We start from the raw sequence: 15686 nt of genomic DNA, 5'->3' as shown, positions 1-15686 counted from the left end.
ACAGCACGCTCCCTCTCCTCTCTACCCATTCTGAAAGGGTTTCCAATCACTTCGCTGACAAGTAGGAAGAGAGCCATTTAGCAGAGACTGCACTGCATTTCAAATCTCCCTTAAAAGTGGTCCTGTGCTGATCAGTTGGTAGAGCATGGCGCTTGCAGGGTTGTGGGTTCGATTCCCGGGGCCACCCATATGTCAAATGTATGCACGGATGACTTAGTCAAATTGGCATATATGCTAAATGGCATATATTATTATTATATAAAAAGCATGTCTGTTTAGAATCCATTGAACCATAATCACCTCATAGCAGTCTCTTATTACCAAAAACAGCAGCTTTCCTAATTCAGGTATGTTGGTTGTCGTCATGACATGTAGTAACTGCCATTACTGGTCATTTCTTTTTATGGATAGGACTGAATCATTCTGATGTCATGATTATCTTCTAAGGAGTACGGTGAGCCTGTCCTAATATGGACACCGTAAAGGAGATTAAACTAAACCTTATTTGTTCAGCCATACAGCCACAATTCTTTCGAAGAAACAGAAAGACGTGCAAGTTTTTTTTTATTTTACCCTTCCTCTCCCTGACTCAAACGCACGTATGCGCACACAAGAAGTGAGCACTATGTGCTGTTTTAATATGGAATGTATGCCATCTCTAGGCAACACAAACATTTCTGTACAACCGTCAACATACAAGACAACCTATATATACACTCACAAATATATAAAGACAAGACAATTAATGTTCATAAAATTGACGTTGGCTTAATAAATAAGAGGTAAATGTAGAATGTGAAGAGAAGGAAGTAGTGAGCAATGACAGTAACACTTTTTAGCAGTAGAAGACGTGGACCCCTTTGACTAGGGTCCCCTGGATCCATACGTGTACACTAGTTTTTGCTCATTTCAATGACCTATTGCTGTGAATGAAGTCCTTTGGGCATCCGAAGCAGAGAATACATAACGTGCACATCATTAGCCAATTAACTAATCAATGATATATAATCAAGGTAAGAAGTTGACTGACTAGAAAAGAGTGACTCTATACAGGGTCTTTGATTTTCATTCCATTTGACAATTCATGATTATATAGAATTACAAGAGAATCCTTGAGATATCACCACATCAGGGGGGATATACAAAGTGGACATAGGGCAATTAATGAACCATTAGATCCCAGTATGGCGCTGACTCTCTCATATGTATTTTAGTGGTCAGGTCATGTGTACTGAAGGTTAAGTCTAGTGCAGGGTGAGAGTTCAAGGAAAGATGGTAAAGACAGCAAATGATGCAATGCTCTGTTTCAGACTCAATCCCTCAATTTTCTGGTCAGCATTTCCCCCCAAAAAACCATTGCCATCAGACAATATCATATATTTCTGTGTTTTCCAGTAAACAGTAAAGTAGTGCTGCTATGATGTTGAGTGGCTCTCATTTTATGTCAGAGACACAGTAGCCACTGGGCACCAACTGGTTGTATCAATGTTGTTTCCATGTCATTTCAACAAAACTATTCAAATGTGAAGACGTTGAATCAACATGGAAATGGATTGGATTTGCAAAAAGACATTGACGTAAAGGAATTTAGGTAATTTGTCTTTTTTTCACCCAACTTTTACCCTAAATCCAATGAGATGGTTAAAATGTTTGTTGGTTTTACTTTGAATTAACGTTAGTTGACAAGTCAATCAAATGTAAATCAAAACTAGACATTGAAGTGACATCTGTGCCCAGTGGGTAGCCACCCTAGAAAGAAAACTAAGAAAAGTTCACTCCCTTCAAAAAATTGCTTTCTTCAATTGTGCAATTCAAGCTATACAAAAGGTGCTTTAGACAGACATAATTTCAGGATCAAGAGAAGGTTCTCTTGAGTATTATACATAGATGTTTAAACATTTCTATGCAACATTTCTGAGACAAAACAACTACAATTTCCCTGGGCTGTCACTATAACTGCTTCTATGTACACAGAAAGTTTGAGAGCAAAGCTTAAGTCATTAAATTGCAGTATAGGACTGGCCAACATGCACACTTTGGACCGAATCCTAACTTGAGATCCACATACCTAACTTAAACCCTTTAGTTGATGACAAATATGAACTGAATAAAAGGTTACTTAAAAAGTTTACTGGTGCTGTTCACCTCAAGTTAAGGAACTTTTGTCTCAAGTTTTTCACCACGTTCTGTTGACTAGCATCTGTCTTTTTGACCGAGTTCGTGGCCGTTTTCTGGGCATCGTCAAGCTTTTCATCTGAGGGTGGACCCTTGTCAAGTTCCTTGCCCCTCCCACTCAAGGGGACTGACTCTGCCTTAGCCCCGCCCTCCTCCCTTTGCCTATACTCATCAGACTCCTGATAGGCCCGGCAGCGGTCGATTACAGCCATGATGGAGATTTTCTCTCTAGTGGTCGGTGAACGGATCTGGACATAGCTATCATCTATGTCCTCTACCACCTCTACTCTCCTTGCCCTGAGTACCATCTCCAGCGGTTCTGCAGAGGTGCATTCTGGCTCAGGCTCCGGAACCTTCTCCACAACAATGACCCTGTGGTCATCGGGCATGGTGGCCTGTGCTGAGATGTAGTAACTGCCATTAGGGACTTCGTCCTGGAGGTTCTGCAGCTCATTCAGATGCAGCCCACTCAGCCTCTGGTCCAGTGACCCGGCCCGGTGGAGCCTAGCCAACCCCTCTCCAGGCCCAGGGTCCCTGCTGAGGTGGGGTCTGTGTGTCGGAGCCTCGACCGTACCACAAGCAGTGACTAAGCTGGAGCAGAAGCTTGAGCGCCTCTTGGGGCCGCTGTCCATCCTCTCAGGAACTGAGCGGCTTCGGTTAACTGGCGGCAGCTGGGATTGGTCTTTGTCTGAGCTGGCATACTTGGAGCGAAGTGTTCGCACATCGGGCCAGTTGAAAGCTTCGGTAGGCGTAGGACTGAGTGGGCTCTTGGCGCGCGTGCGGCCGGGAGAGAGGACCCGGGGACTGCCCAAAGAACTAGGCGTTTGAGCAGGGTTGGGAGATATAGCTATAGGACTCAACTCCTGGAGATTGCTCATACGATCAAACGAGAGCAGGGGCAGCGTCAAGTTGGGTTTACCTGTAAAACACAAAGCACACCATGTAAACAAGACTTAACAGGAATTACCTGGGGGTCAGAAAATCAGAATAAGTTGAAAAGGTGTGCCTTTTTGGGGGGGGGGGGGGCATTCCCGTGTGGCATACTGTAATGCTCCGAAGGGACACTGCGGTCTATATTGCTTAGTAGTAGTTTTGGTATCTTCAGTTATGTTTACATGCACACAATATTCACGATTATTGTGAATACTCTGAGTAAAACAATATTCTGAGTAACGACAAATCTACAATGAACTACAAACATCACATTCGCGTTCTGTCAGCATACTTTTTTGACTGCTACTCAGGCAGCATATTACGAAGGCAGCGCAATACATTTCTTCCAGTTTTTCAGAAGCTTCAGTGACTTGTGTCGGTTTCAGGAAAATAGAGTCTAAATACGTGCTTTATGTGCTGCTGTACTGCTCACGCTGCCGAAGTAGTAGGCTGCATTGACAACAGTGGGACTCCGTCTCATGTCCGTCACGACCGCTAATATACCCACGACAATGACATACCAACGACACAATTTAGCAAACAAGCTAAATTGGCTGGAGAATACTAATTAGCGTTGCTAAAACCAGCTACTCATCATCCTACCTTGACTCACCCAATGCCTTCTCTTCTGGAGTAAGTTGCTTTCCTGTGTGCTTGTTTGCCGAAAAGTATTCAGAGAAAGAGCAATACTCCGATTAAGGCGTTTACTTGTCCTAATAATCCTATAATAATCTGGAAAATAGCTCGATATTCAACCTATTTTACTCGGAGTAAGCTTACTCTAATTAAGACTTTACTCTGCCTTACTCAGAGTATTGCCAAATAGAAGTAATACTGGTTCAGTGTGCATGTAAACTACGTAGGCCACATAAATAAAAACTGTATGATTTGCTAAGCAATCTGTCAATAAACTCTTCCATCAACTCTTCACCCCAATGTGGGCAGCCCTATCCATCACTGGACACTGATATTTGCCAGGCTAATAGGAGAGCACCTCCTAGCGAGGCTAGGACTAGTTCAAACCCTACTTGGTAAAAAGAATAGCACAACACTTCTTGAGGCACAACACTTGGGGACAAATAAGAATCTTCCCTACCTGAGTGCACATCATTTAGAAAAACACAACACTCTTCCACATCTTCCATACCTGAGCTCTCTGGCTTCTCTTCGATCACACAGGGCAGGTTTTTCTTGCCCAACAGGACATCTCGCTGCCTAGGAGCTGGTGTGGTGCACTTGATACGCTGGCTGTACTGCCGGGCCAACTGGAACACTTTGTTCTTGGCCATCTCCGCATCGTCCGGCGACTGAGGATCCTTGCTGGCCTCCTCCCCTTCCTCAGCCCTCAACTGGATGACCCTGGGCATAGGGGCTCTGGAAAGCCTACCCTCGTCCATCCTGGATCTGCGGGGATCCCTCAAACTCGCTGTACGGCCAAGCCCCAACCCCTTTCTCTTGATGGGCGAAGGGCTCATGGACTCTTCAGTGATGGTGCTCAGGTTAGCTTCCTCCAGTATCATAAAGGAATCTTCAGGCTCTGGTTCAGAGTTCTTCTTGGGAGTCTGGCTCCTTCTGCACAGGCTTGGACCAGCAACACTAGAGGTCTTCTGCTGAGCCTCTCGGTCTTTCACAGGGCCTCTGGCCTCTCCCTGGGACCTACTCCCCTTTTTCTCCATGTCCTGCCAAACCTTGATCATCTCAGATGAAGGTCGGAACTCCTCGTCATGGATGTGCCTCTCCTGTAAACTCAGAGACCTGTCCTTTCTCTCGGCCTCTGAACCCAGCACCTCAGGCTTCTTACTTCTCTCCAACTCCAGAGAGTCAAATGATGCACTGGAGGTCATGCGGTCCCAGGCGTCTGGAGCTGTTGATGAATCGGGTTCTGAAGTGGAAGGGTGAGGTGCAGAGGAAGTGGCCAAGGCTGACGCATCACTTTTCTCTGCGCAAGGGCTCTCGTCCGAACTGTTGAACAAGCTGACAGAGTTCTTCACAAGGCCAGTAGGGATGTAGGTCAGGCTCTCCCTGCGCCTGAGGCTGAAGTTGGCATCTTGGTGCTCGGCAGTCTCGTAGTAGCTTTTGATTTTGTCAATGAGCAACTGGTCCTGCTTGGATAGGGTAGAGTCTCTCCTCCTGTGGATCTCAAAGAGGCTGTCGTCCCTCGGAGAAAGCATAGTCAGATCCGTTCCGCCAAAGTTGTCCTGGGTTGGTTCGAAGCAGGTGCTGTTCAGCCAGTGGGGGCGTTCATTGGCTTCGCCGCCAAGGCTGAGGGTGCTGCCAGTACGGCTGGGAAGGCGTGGCGAGGAGCAGCCAAGGGAGCGGGCGTCATCCGTGCTGCCTCGCCTGGCGGTGTTGGTGAAGTGCTCTGCGATGGCACTGGCTTGATTCAGTACGGAGGGAGGCAGAATGCTGCTGGGGCCGCTCTCCTGTGCTGCTGCTACTTCCTCCTCTTCTTCTGAAGAATCTGCACTGCTCAAAGTTTTTATGTCATCTGACTGAGATGCTGACGACGCCTCGTCCTGTTCCTCCATCGCGTCCTCCTTGTCCCTCTGAGGCTCTGGTACCTCCATCCTCGGGGGAGTGGTGCAGACCTTGGGGGGAGTGGTGCAGACCTTGGGGGGAGTGGTGCAGACCTTGGGGGGAGTGGCAGAAGCCTTCTCTGAGTCCGAGGGGGCTGGCTTAGGCCTTTCAGTGGACTCCGAGGCAGAGGTCTTGGTCTGGAGCAGCGGCTTGTCCTGAGTAACCTGGAGAAAAAGGGTAATTCTAAGTAAGAGCACAAAAGCAACCTCCATCCTTAAAGCTGCAATATGTAACTTTTTGGGCGACCCGACCAAATTCACATACAAATCTGAGTTGTAGATCTGTCTCTCATTGAAAGCAAGTCTAAGAAGCGGTAGATGTCTTCTATGTGCGCTGTTTCTATACTTTCCGTTCTGAAGTTTCGCTTTTGCGTATTTTACTTTTGGTTTTGTACACCAGCTTCAAACAGCTGAAAATACAAATATTTCACAGCGGTTTAGATGGTACAATGATTCTCTACACTACACTATGCATTGCTTGTTTTGTCACAAACTGAAATTAGGCAAACTATTAGAATTTTTGCAATCAGGAAATGGCGGAGGGATTTTCTGTTGCTGCAAAAATCAACTCTCTAAACAAGTGAAGTCTTTTTCAAAATACACTGAAAACAAACAATGCAAAATGTGCATCTTTAAAAATGTGTCAGTACCTGGGTTGTTCCATGAAAGTAGTGCTTTTTATGTTGAACATCTACAGCAGTGATGGGCAACTTTGATGGGGTTGTGGTAGGGCTGGGCGATACGGCCTGAAAATCAGATCTCCATTTTTTCAAACTTATGAGCGATTCACAATATACAGCTCGATTTTTTAAATGTTTTCTCTAAATAATCATTGTACAATTACAGGTCAAATACACTGCATTTAATAATAATAATAAAATAATAATAATAATATGCCATTTAGCAGACGCTTTTATCCAAAGCGAATTACAGTCATGCGTGCATACATTTTTTTGTGTATGGGTGGTCCCGGGGATCGAACCCACTACTTTGGCGTTACAAGCGCCGTGCTCTACCAGCTGAGCTACAGAGGACCATTTAAAACAGTCAGCAATAATCTAATGAATTCAGGGCTTGTGAAGTTTTACCTAGGCTAAATATAAGCCTTCCACAACCATAACACCCATTCATTATTTTATTATTTTATCAAAATAGTTTAACCTGTAAGTCGCTTTGGATAAAAGCGTCTGCTAAATGGCATATTATTATTATTATAACCTGCTTTTTTTTTTTTGAATAATCACTGATATAGCTTTCAAGTCTGTCTATGAAAATTGCCTTTTTTGTTACACATTTTTCTAGAACCATGCATAATGCACATTCACTAATAATGACTAACTTCTTGTAGCAGGCATTAGGCTATAGAAAATTAACACAGGTCTCATCAACAATCTCTCAAGCCCACGTGCTTGTGATTAGCCAGCTAATCTTTATCTTTCAAGTTTAGCCAACTTGGATTTCTTTGCTAACAAGGTTGAACAGTTGAATTGTTATGAACACACCCTTCTGTCTGTCTCCAACTATTATATATATTTTTTTGCCTGTCCACTTTGTTCAGCTGTTGAAATCAAGTGGCCTACCTTATTTCTCAGAATGAGAACGAGTTGCCAATACCTTATATAATTGTGTTTTATGCTTATTGCACATTTATAAAACACAGACTAGACAGCTAGTATAACAGTATTTGGCTGTTCGTGGTACATGGTACCCCAATATGACAAACTGAGCATTCACTTTTCAGAATCAATGAATCAATCATTGATACTCTCGTTTTAGTAGCGTCTGCTCTGCGCGCAATTTGAGTAGCTGAGACATAAAAAGGGTATCGTTAGAAAAGGGAACTTCTCCTCTATTACAGTAAATTAATGTCTCCAGGTGAATTGGTGTCCATATTACCGACTCTGTTGGGCCAAACCTCAAATGCAAATAGCGAGTTGAAACCGCTTGTCAGAGAGAAAAAAGTGATCTTTCAACTTTGTTGGCGTGAGAGGCGGGGGGAGGGGTTTGGTGTGTGTAAACCATAGAGGAAGAGGCGAAGTGAGAGGTTTACTCTCACTAAAATCTGTCCAAAATATGCACAATACGTTTCTATGGGCTTATTTTGGACTTAAACTTGTCGCCTGCCTTCCCGCCTTTGGGACAACGACTGCCATTGTTAGGGCAGAAACGTGCACCTCTTCATTATATACAGATCTCTGGTGTAAATGGGAAGGTGCACATTGACCCAGACAGGCCAGTTCCACTGCCATCCTTCGATGGAAGACATCAGTCAAGACAGATGGGCACAATGTGTCACTGAATAATGTCAGCGGCACTGGCTGGAGCAGAGACAGCGGTGAAGACAAACCCAATCCTTCAAGTCCCAGAGACTTGAGACAGATGAAAGTGGAGTAGACAGCAGATGAGTCATGTTTTCCCTCCATCCCCAAGATGATGTTTGATTTTTCACAGATTCAGACGGTACAGTGAGGAGCACAAATACCAACCAGCTCTGACACTCCTTTACCTTTTCCGCGATGGAGATGCTTTGCTCTGTCCCCGACTGTAACACAGGACCAGATGAATGCCCATTCTCTTTGTAACACCCATTCTCCTCAATGACGTTGTCTCCCTCTTCATCCTTCAAGACAAAACAGTAGAGAATTTTAGAACCAGGTTTAAAATATTTAAAATTAGCTTCCTAACCTCAGCCAATTAGCTTCCTAACCTCAGCCAAGACAGGGATAATGCTTCTTGATAAGCAGTAATACAATATTTGTCTTCCAGATTGCTTTTATAAAATTGTATAAATTGCCAATAAATCCTGTTCTTTTCGTCCCTCTCTGGGGTCTATAGTCTCACATTACTTTAATTATAAGAGTGAAACATGATACCGATCTGTTTGAGATGATGTGCATGGTAGGAATGGGACTAATTATTTGAGTCTGAAAATACAGACGGTAATGCATTTGCAAGGGGATTAGAGCCAGCTAAAGCCTGGGTTGTGAATCAGCAAACGTCATTATCAACGGCCCACTCTATGCATGACCAATCCCAGCAGACATGCAAATCAGTGTTGTGTTAACAGACGCCGCTAATATCAGACTGACACTCAAGTAGCAGTAAACACTCATTTTAGTTCAGCATCATTAAAACAGACAAGTAAGAAAATACCAGGGGATGTTTTTAGAGATGAGACATAGCTGGTTTAAAACCAGGACACTATGCATCACCTTCAGGACTGGTCAGTAGTTTAGAGCACAAACAGAAAGGGTGACTGCTCTTTTATTAGTGTGTACCTATCCTGGGATCAGTGTCAGTGTGAGACATTGGAGTTGGAGCCCAGGTTTGGGCTAAACTGAGAGATGAGGGCAGTTGCCGACCCTTTTTAGTTCCTATTTCTTACATTTTAATTGAGAGATTCACAAGAGGCAATGATAACGACATTGTAAATAGCAGCAAAACAACGAAGGTCATTTTGTCAGTTAAATAGAAATGAATAAGGTTCCATTCATCCCCTTGTTTCTGCAGCACTGGCAGTCACTCAAACATGCACCCAGTACAGCCAAACTACAGAAGCAGCATTAGAGGTGCTCCAGGAGTATGAAGATCATGCATCTATTAGTCTAATGTAGAAAGCATTGAGACAAAGAACATACAAACTTAGACAGAGCGTCATTCACAAAAGTCAGTCGCCGTTTGCAGGATGCGAATAGCATTGACAAGGGGTTATCCAAGACATTAGTAGGTTATGACTGACAAGACTTTGGGCTAGGACTAGGGTGGACCAATGTGGCCAAGCTGAGGACTGGAGGGGGGTTCGCTACAAAGCTTAGAAGAAAAAGGAAACCCGATGGTGGCAGCTAGAGTCTCACCGTTATGACCCCCATGGAAAGCAAAGCCCTGGCTCTATAGTGCCAACAGGAGATGGCGGCCAGCATGGAACTGGCAAAGTCCTCTACCTGGTCTTCCTCCATCAGAATATCATCTGAGTCACATTCCTCCCCCAGGGTCGCCCTGCCCTCGTGGGACGCTGACCCTGTCCTCGGCTCCTCAATGTCACTTGGGCTTAGCCTCTCAAGAGAGTCCTTCCTAAGGCCCATATCCTCCTCTTCTTCTTCCTCCTCCACGCTAGGCCTCTCAGCCTCGGACTCGCCTAGGCTCGAGCCCAGGGTGCTGACACTAGCGGCGGCCTGAATGGAGCGCGGGTCGTCTGGTAGGGCCCCTTCGCTGTCTGCGTGCTGTAGCGTGAAGTCACACAGATTTCCCTGGATCACTCAATGCATTTTGTCTGATGAACCACCTCAAGACCTATTCAGTAAAGCCTGTTGGGTATCTCCACACACTCAGCAAATACTCTGGATTGTGTGAAAACATGAGTCTTATTACAAAATCGTCTCATACCCACATGTCGTGACATTATAGAGCTAGAGTAAATCCCAGACAGTGCTATTAAGACCACTAGGGTGTCTAGGAATAAGACATTGATTGCCAATTGACACATGCATTTCACATTGCGTTCAGAGTTCCCCCACCTAACTAATCATGAGAAAGCAACCAGTTCCAAAATATATGTTTTTTTCCCCCAGGAAATGTATATCAACCCCATGGATGGATGTACAGCAATATGTCGTACAGTGGGGAGAACAAGTATTTGATACACTGCCGATTTTGCAGGTTTTCCTACTTACAAAGCATGTAGAGGTCTGTAATTTTTATCATAGGTACACGTCAACTGTGAGAGACGGAATCTAAAACAAAAATCAAGAAAATCACATTGTATGATTTTTAAGTAATTAATTTGCATTTTATTGCATGACATAAGTATTTGATACATCAGAAAAGCAGAACTTAATATTTGGTACAGAAACCTTTGTTTGCAATTACAGAGATCAAACGTTGTCTGTAGGTCTTGACCAGGTTTGCACACACTGCAGCAGGGATTTTGGGACTTCTCCAGATCCTTCAGGTTTCGGGGCTGTCGCTGGGCAATATGGACATTCAGCTCCCTCCAAAGATGTTCTATTGGGTTCAGGTCTGGAGACTGGCTAGGCCACTCCAGGACCTTGAGATGCTTCTTACGGAGCCACTCCTTAGTTGCCCTGGCTGTGTGTTTCGGGTCGTTGTCATGCTGGAAGACCCAGCCACGACCCATCTTCAATGCTCTTACTGAGGAAAGGAGGTTGTTGGCCAAGATCTCGCGATACATGGCCCCATCTATCCTCCCCTCAATACGGTGCAGTCGTCCTGTCCCCTTTGCAGAAAAGCATCCCCAAAGAATGATGTTTCCACCTCCATGCTTCACGGTTGGGATGGTGTTCTTGGGGTTGTACTCATCCTTCTTCTTCCTCCAAACACGGCGAGTGGAGTTTAGACCAAAAAGCTCTATTTTTGTCTCATCAGACCACATGACCTTCTCCCATTCCTCCTCTGGATCATCCAGATGGTCATTGGCAAACTTCAGACGGGCCTGGACATGCGCTGGCTTGAGCAGGGGGACCTTGCGTGCGCTGCAGGATTTTAATCCATGACGGCGTAGTGTGTTACTAATGGTTTTCTTTGAGACTGTGGTCCCAGCTCTCTTCAGGTCATTGACCAGGTCCTGCTGTGTAGTTCTGGGCTGATCCCTCACCTTCCTCATGATCATTGATGGCCCACAAGGTGAGATCTTGCATGGAGCCCCAGACCGAGGGTGATTGACCGTCATCTTGAACTTCTTCCATTTTCTAATAATTGCGCCAACAGTTGTTGCCTTTTCACCAAGCTGCTTGCCTATTGTCCTGTAGCCCATCCCAGCCTTGTGCAGGTCTACAATTTTATCCCTGATGTCCTTACACAGCTCTCTGGTCTTGGCCATTGTGGAGAGGTTGGAGTCTGTTTGATTGAGTATGTGGACAGGTGTATTTTATACAGGTAACGAGTTCAAACATGTGCAGTTAATACAGGTAATGAGTGGAGAACAGGAGGGCTTCTTAAAGAAAAACTAACAGGTCTGTGAGAGCCGGAATTATTACTGGTTGGTAGGTGATCAAATACTTATGTCATGCAATAAAATGCAAATTAATTACTTAAAAATCATACAATGTGTTTTTCTGGATTTTTAGATTCCGTCTCTCACAGTTGAAGTGTACCTATGATAAAAATTACAGACCTCTACATGCTTTGTAAGTAGGAAAACCTGCAAAATCGGCAGTGTATCAAATACTTGTTCTCCCCACTGTATGTACATCGTCCATACCTCGTCATTACATTTCCTCAATTTAAGCCCACTAAACGAAATATGTCAATCTCCAGATGTACGTTTCCTCTCATTTGGGAAAAAGCCTTTCCTTTCTATGACGTCAGCCATCTTTGAAGGGCATGTTAACCAACATGATTAACCGCAGTTACCCTCGGCTCGGCTCTGAGAGCAGAGGTAAGAGCGGTATAATAGAGTTTGTTATCAAGGACAATTTAAAATGAATCACTCTGGGCTTACCTTGAGGACGGCTGCAGGATCCCCGCCAATAATAGGAAAAGTGAACAAAAGGGGGTAGAGAAATATTTCAGATGTTTAATAAAAGGACAAAGAGGAAAGTATTCAGTCAACTGTAATTACACAAGCCTATGATAAGCCAAATTAAAAATGCACGCAATGACTATGATTTCTCCCTGAAAATGACATTGAGTTCTCTTCACCAATGAATGAGTCTAATCTCCTTAGACGAAACCTGACCCAAAGTATCGTATGACTGACAGCTTAATATTGAGTTCAGAAAATTAATTTGTCAAATTCTGCAATCCGCCATCAGTTTGCTCGCAATGGGAAAAAAATACCCTTGACCATGCTATTGCTTGCCTTACACCTTTTCAACCAGCAGCGTTTCAGAATTCCCGTTGTTACAGTGACTAACATTGGTGACCATTTGTTAACGCTAACACTAAAACATGGAGAATATGACATTTGTGATGCCCAAACCTAGCTCACTTTCACACCACACAAGGTGCATGAGAAAATAAAATGGATAATCCTAACGGAACATTTTTCACTAAAATGTCTGAATCAATCTAATGGGCAAGAGACACTGATCGGCGCTCCAAACCACATTTGACTGCTAGAAAAGAGCTGGAGCGAAACTCGATGGAGCAACCAAGGGGCTTTTATGCTCTAATTTTATTAACCAAGGGGCTTTTATGCTCTAATTGTATTAACCAAGGGGCATTTATGCTCTAATTGTATTAACCAAGGGGCATTTATGCTCTAATTTTATTAAACAAGGGGCTTTTATGCTCTAATTTCAGAGGGAGAAGACCTTAGCCTTTAATCTCCTCAAAACACGGACAAAAAGGGCTTTCCTTTTACCTGCTACCCACAGTTCCTTTGAAGCACCTGCTGTGCCATTGTCCCTCATCACAGACTGGTGGAGCAGTGTACATTTGAATAGTGCACAATGTCTTTGTGTGACGTATTGTTTTATTAATGATGTAGACTATTGTTTTGTTGTGACGTGTTGTTCTGTTCCTGTTTGGACCCCAGGAAGAGCAGCGGCTGCCTTGACAGGAGGTAATGGGGATCCTAATCAAATACTAAATACTAGACATAGAATCCACCATTTGCACCAGCATCATAGGAGATGCGCATTTCCTCAAGCTAACCCTTTCATCTTTGGTTACCAACTGTGACTACTACACAGAGGAGGGGGGGAATCTAGTTTTGTGTTTCCCAAATTCCTAATCTCATTTGAATGCCTCTCAAGCTGAATCTATCCGTTACAAGACAAATGCAACAGGCAAAAGTAAGTTCTGAACAGTCACAAAAGGTTCTCGGAGGTGTAATAATGGCTGATGATGACATATGAAATTGGCTGGGATGAAAGTGTCGTATCCTTACCTTTGGTGTTCTTCAGGATCTGTTTGGTTGGTTCTGAGAGAGAGAAATAGACAATGAGCACATCTCAAAAGGGAGACACTTCAGACGGTCCCCGCCTCATCACGATTCAAAACTACATGGATGGTCATTGTGAAATCCTTTTCAGAGAGATAGAATGTTTTAATTACGTAAATGTGACACGTAAAGCTACAAATCGTTCCAAATCTGAATCCAGGCTAAAAAAGCATGTGAGTTACCGTTAATGTTAGTTACGTGACTGACACACAATTTGAGCAGACACACAATTTGAGCATTGGCCAAATCTGATCAAAATGTGATTAAAGCTAGTGTCATAATATATATATATGTCTCCCTATATATTTTCCCTGTACTTTCACATACACAGTAGCGAATGGGTTTGCGCATCAATAGAAGACCCGATTTGAGTTACAGGACTAAAGTTGGGTGCTTACCTGACTGTCGTCGCCCCTGACGACCTTCTCTGGGAAACTCGTCTGATTGGCAGACCTTTTTCATTCTCTCTGGACTGTACCGGAACTTTGATGGGTCTTTCAGGCACAGAGAAAAACAACATCAACTTAAAGTATAATGAATGACACATCATGATCCAAGAAACATTTTAATACAAATTCTTGCAAAAATGTTAAACTGATGCATGACGCTCAATCCACTCACTTTCCAATATTATTACAGTGTGTGGCTTTTGTATATAATTAACACATATATTAATGTTCATTTAAAGCACTAATGAAGAGGCCTGTAAAAGGGAGCGGTCTGACAGAATAAATACACAGCGACTGCCATTCCATCATTTCTATGACATCTATAAAAGAATAATTTATCTATACTGAACAAAAATATAAACACAACATGTAAAGTGTTGGTCCCATGTTTCATGAGCTGAAATAAAAGATCCCAGAAATGTTCCATATGTACAAAAAGCTTATTTCTATAAATGTTGTGCACACATTTGTTTACATCCCTGTTAGTGAACATTTTTCCTTTGCCAAGATAATCCATTCACCTGACAGGTGTGGCATATCAAGAAGCTGATTAAACAGCCTGATCATTACACAGGTGCACCTTGTGCTGGGGACAATACAAGACCACTCTAAAATGTGCAGTTTTGTTACACAACACAATGCCACAGATGTTTCAAGTTTTGAGGGAGCATGCAACTGGCATGCTGACTGCAGCAATGTCCAACAGAGCTGTTGATAGATCATTTGATGTTAATTTCTTTACCATAAACTGCCTCCAACATCGTTTTAGAGAATTTGGCAGTACGTCTAACCGGCCTCACAACCGCAGACCACGTGTAACCACGTCAGCCCAGGACCTCCACATCCGGCTTCTTTACCTGCGGGATCGTCTGAGACCAGCCACCCGGACAGCTGATGAAACTGAGGAGTATTTCTGTCTGTAATAAAGCAATTTTTGTGGGAAAACGATTTCTGATTGGCGGGCCTGGCTCCCCAGTGGGTGGGCCTGGCTCCCAAGTGGGTGGGCCTATGCCCTCCCAGGCACACCCATGGCTGCGCCCCTGCCCAGTCATGTGAAATCCATAGATTAGGACCTAATGAATTGATTTCAATTGACTGATTTCCTTATATGAACTATAACGCAGTAAAATCATTAAAATTGTTGAAATTGTTGCATGTTGCGTTTATATTTTTGTTCAGTATATTAAAAGCACCCTCTCTGCCACTCTGAAATAAATCAACTTCATTCCGATGTTGCTTGGATACAAAAATATGCTGGATAGATGTGGTGGCTGGGCAGTAAAGTGCATGAATTATCACTGTGAATACTCACAAATCGAGTCCATTTCTAAGATGGCCTCCTTTGCCTGATAGAAATAAACACAAAAACAACCATCAGCTATCCTCCCTTAGATTACCACGCCCCCCTCCCTCTGCCCTCTTTCATTTTAGCAATAGCACCTCATGTGTACCTTCTGAGGGATGATGGCTTGATGGTTTTCTAGAATGATCCTTTTGATGTGATGGGCCCATAGTTTTCTCTCTTCCACAGTCTTGGCCTGAGGGTAAGAGAGTGGGAGAGGAGAGGAGGGGTGAGAGAGGGTCAGGTAAGTTCCCAAACCTAACTCCTAACCCTTAAGTCTAAAATTGCCTTTTGTACTTATGGTGACC

The 15686-nt window shown here is 43.8% G+C and overlaps 1 protein-coding gene across 2 annotated transcripts in view; it reads right to left on the bottom strand.

Moving 5' to 3' along the window:
- Positions 1 to 619: 619 nt before the first annotated feature.
- The window catches only part of LOC121552524 (pleckstrin homology domain-containing family G member 3), a 117050-nt gene continuing 101983 nt past the window's right edge, over positions 620 to 15686 (bottom strand). For both annotated transcript variants that reach the window (XM_045211362.1, XM_041865479.2), the window contains 10 exons: positions 15488 to 15574; positions 15349 to 15382; positions 13986 to 14081; positions 13534 to 13566; positions 12142 to 12152; positions 9539 to 9904; positions 8191 to 8304; positions 6335 to 6430; positions 4256 to 5849; positions 620 to 3094 (listed from right to left, as the gene is read on the bottom strand). In XM_045211362.1, coding sequence (XP_045067297.1) covers positions 2142 to 3094; positions 4256 to 5849; positions 6335 to 6430; positions 8191 to 8304; positions 9539 to 9904; positions 12142 to 12152; positions 13534 to 13566; positions 13986 to 14081; positions 15349 to 15382; positions 15488 to 15574 — 3384 coding nt within the window. In that variant the 3' untranslated portion in view covers positions 620 to 2141. The remainder of the gene's footprint in view (positions 3095 to 4255; positions 5850 to 6334; positions 6431 to 8190; positions 8305 to 9538; positions 9905 to 12141; positions 12153 to 13533; positions 13567 to 13985; positions 14082 to 15348; positions 15383 to 15487; positions 15575 to 15686) is intronic.

Source organism: Coregonus clupeaformis, chromosome 36, assembly GCF_020615455.1.
Source record: "Coregonus clupeaformis isolate EN_2021a chromosome 36, ASM2061545v1, whole genome shotgun sequence".
Lineage (NCBI taxonomy): Eukaryota > Metazoa > Chordata > Actinopteri > Salmoniformes > Salmonidae > Coregonus > Coregonus clupeaformis.
This window is presented reverse-complemented; position numbering and strand designations above follow the sequence as displayed.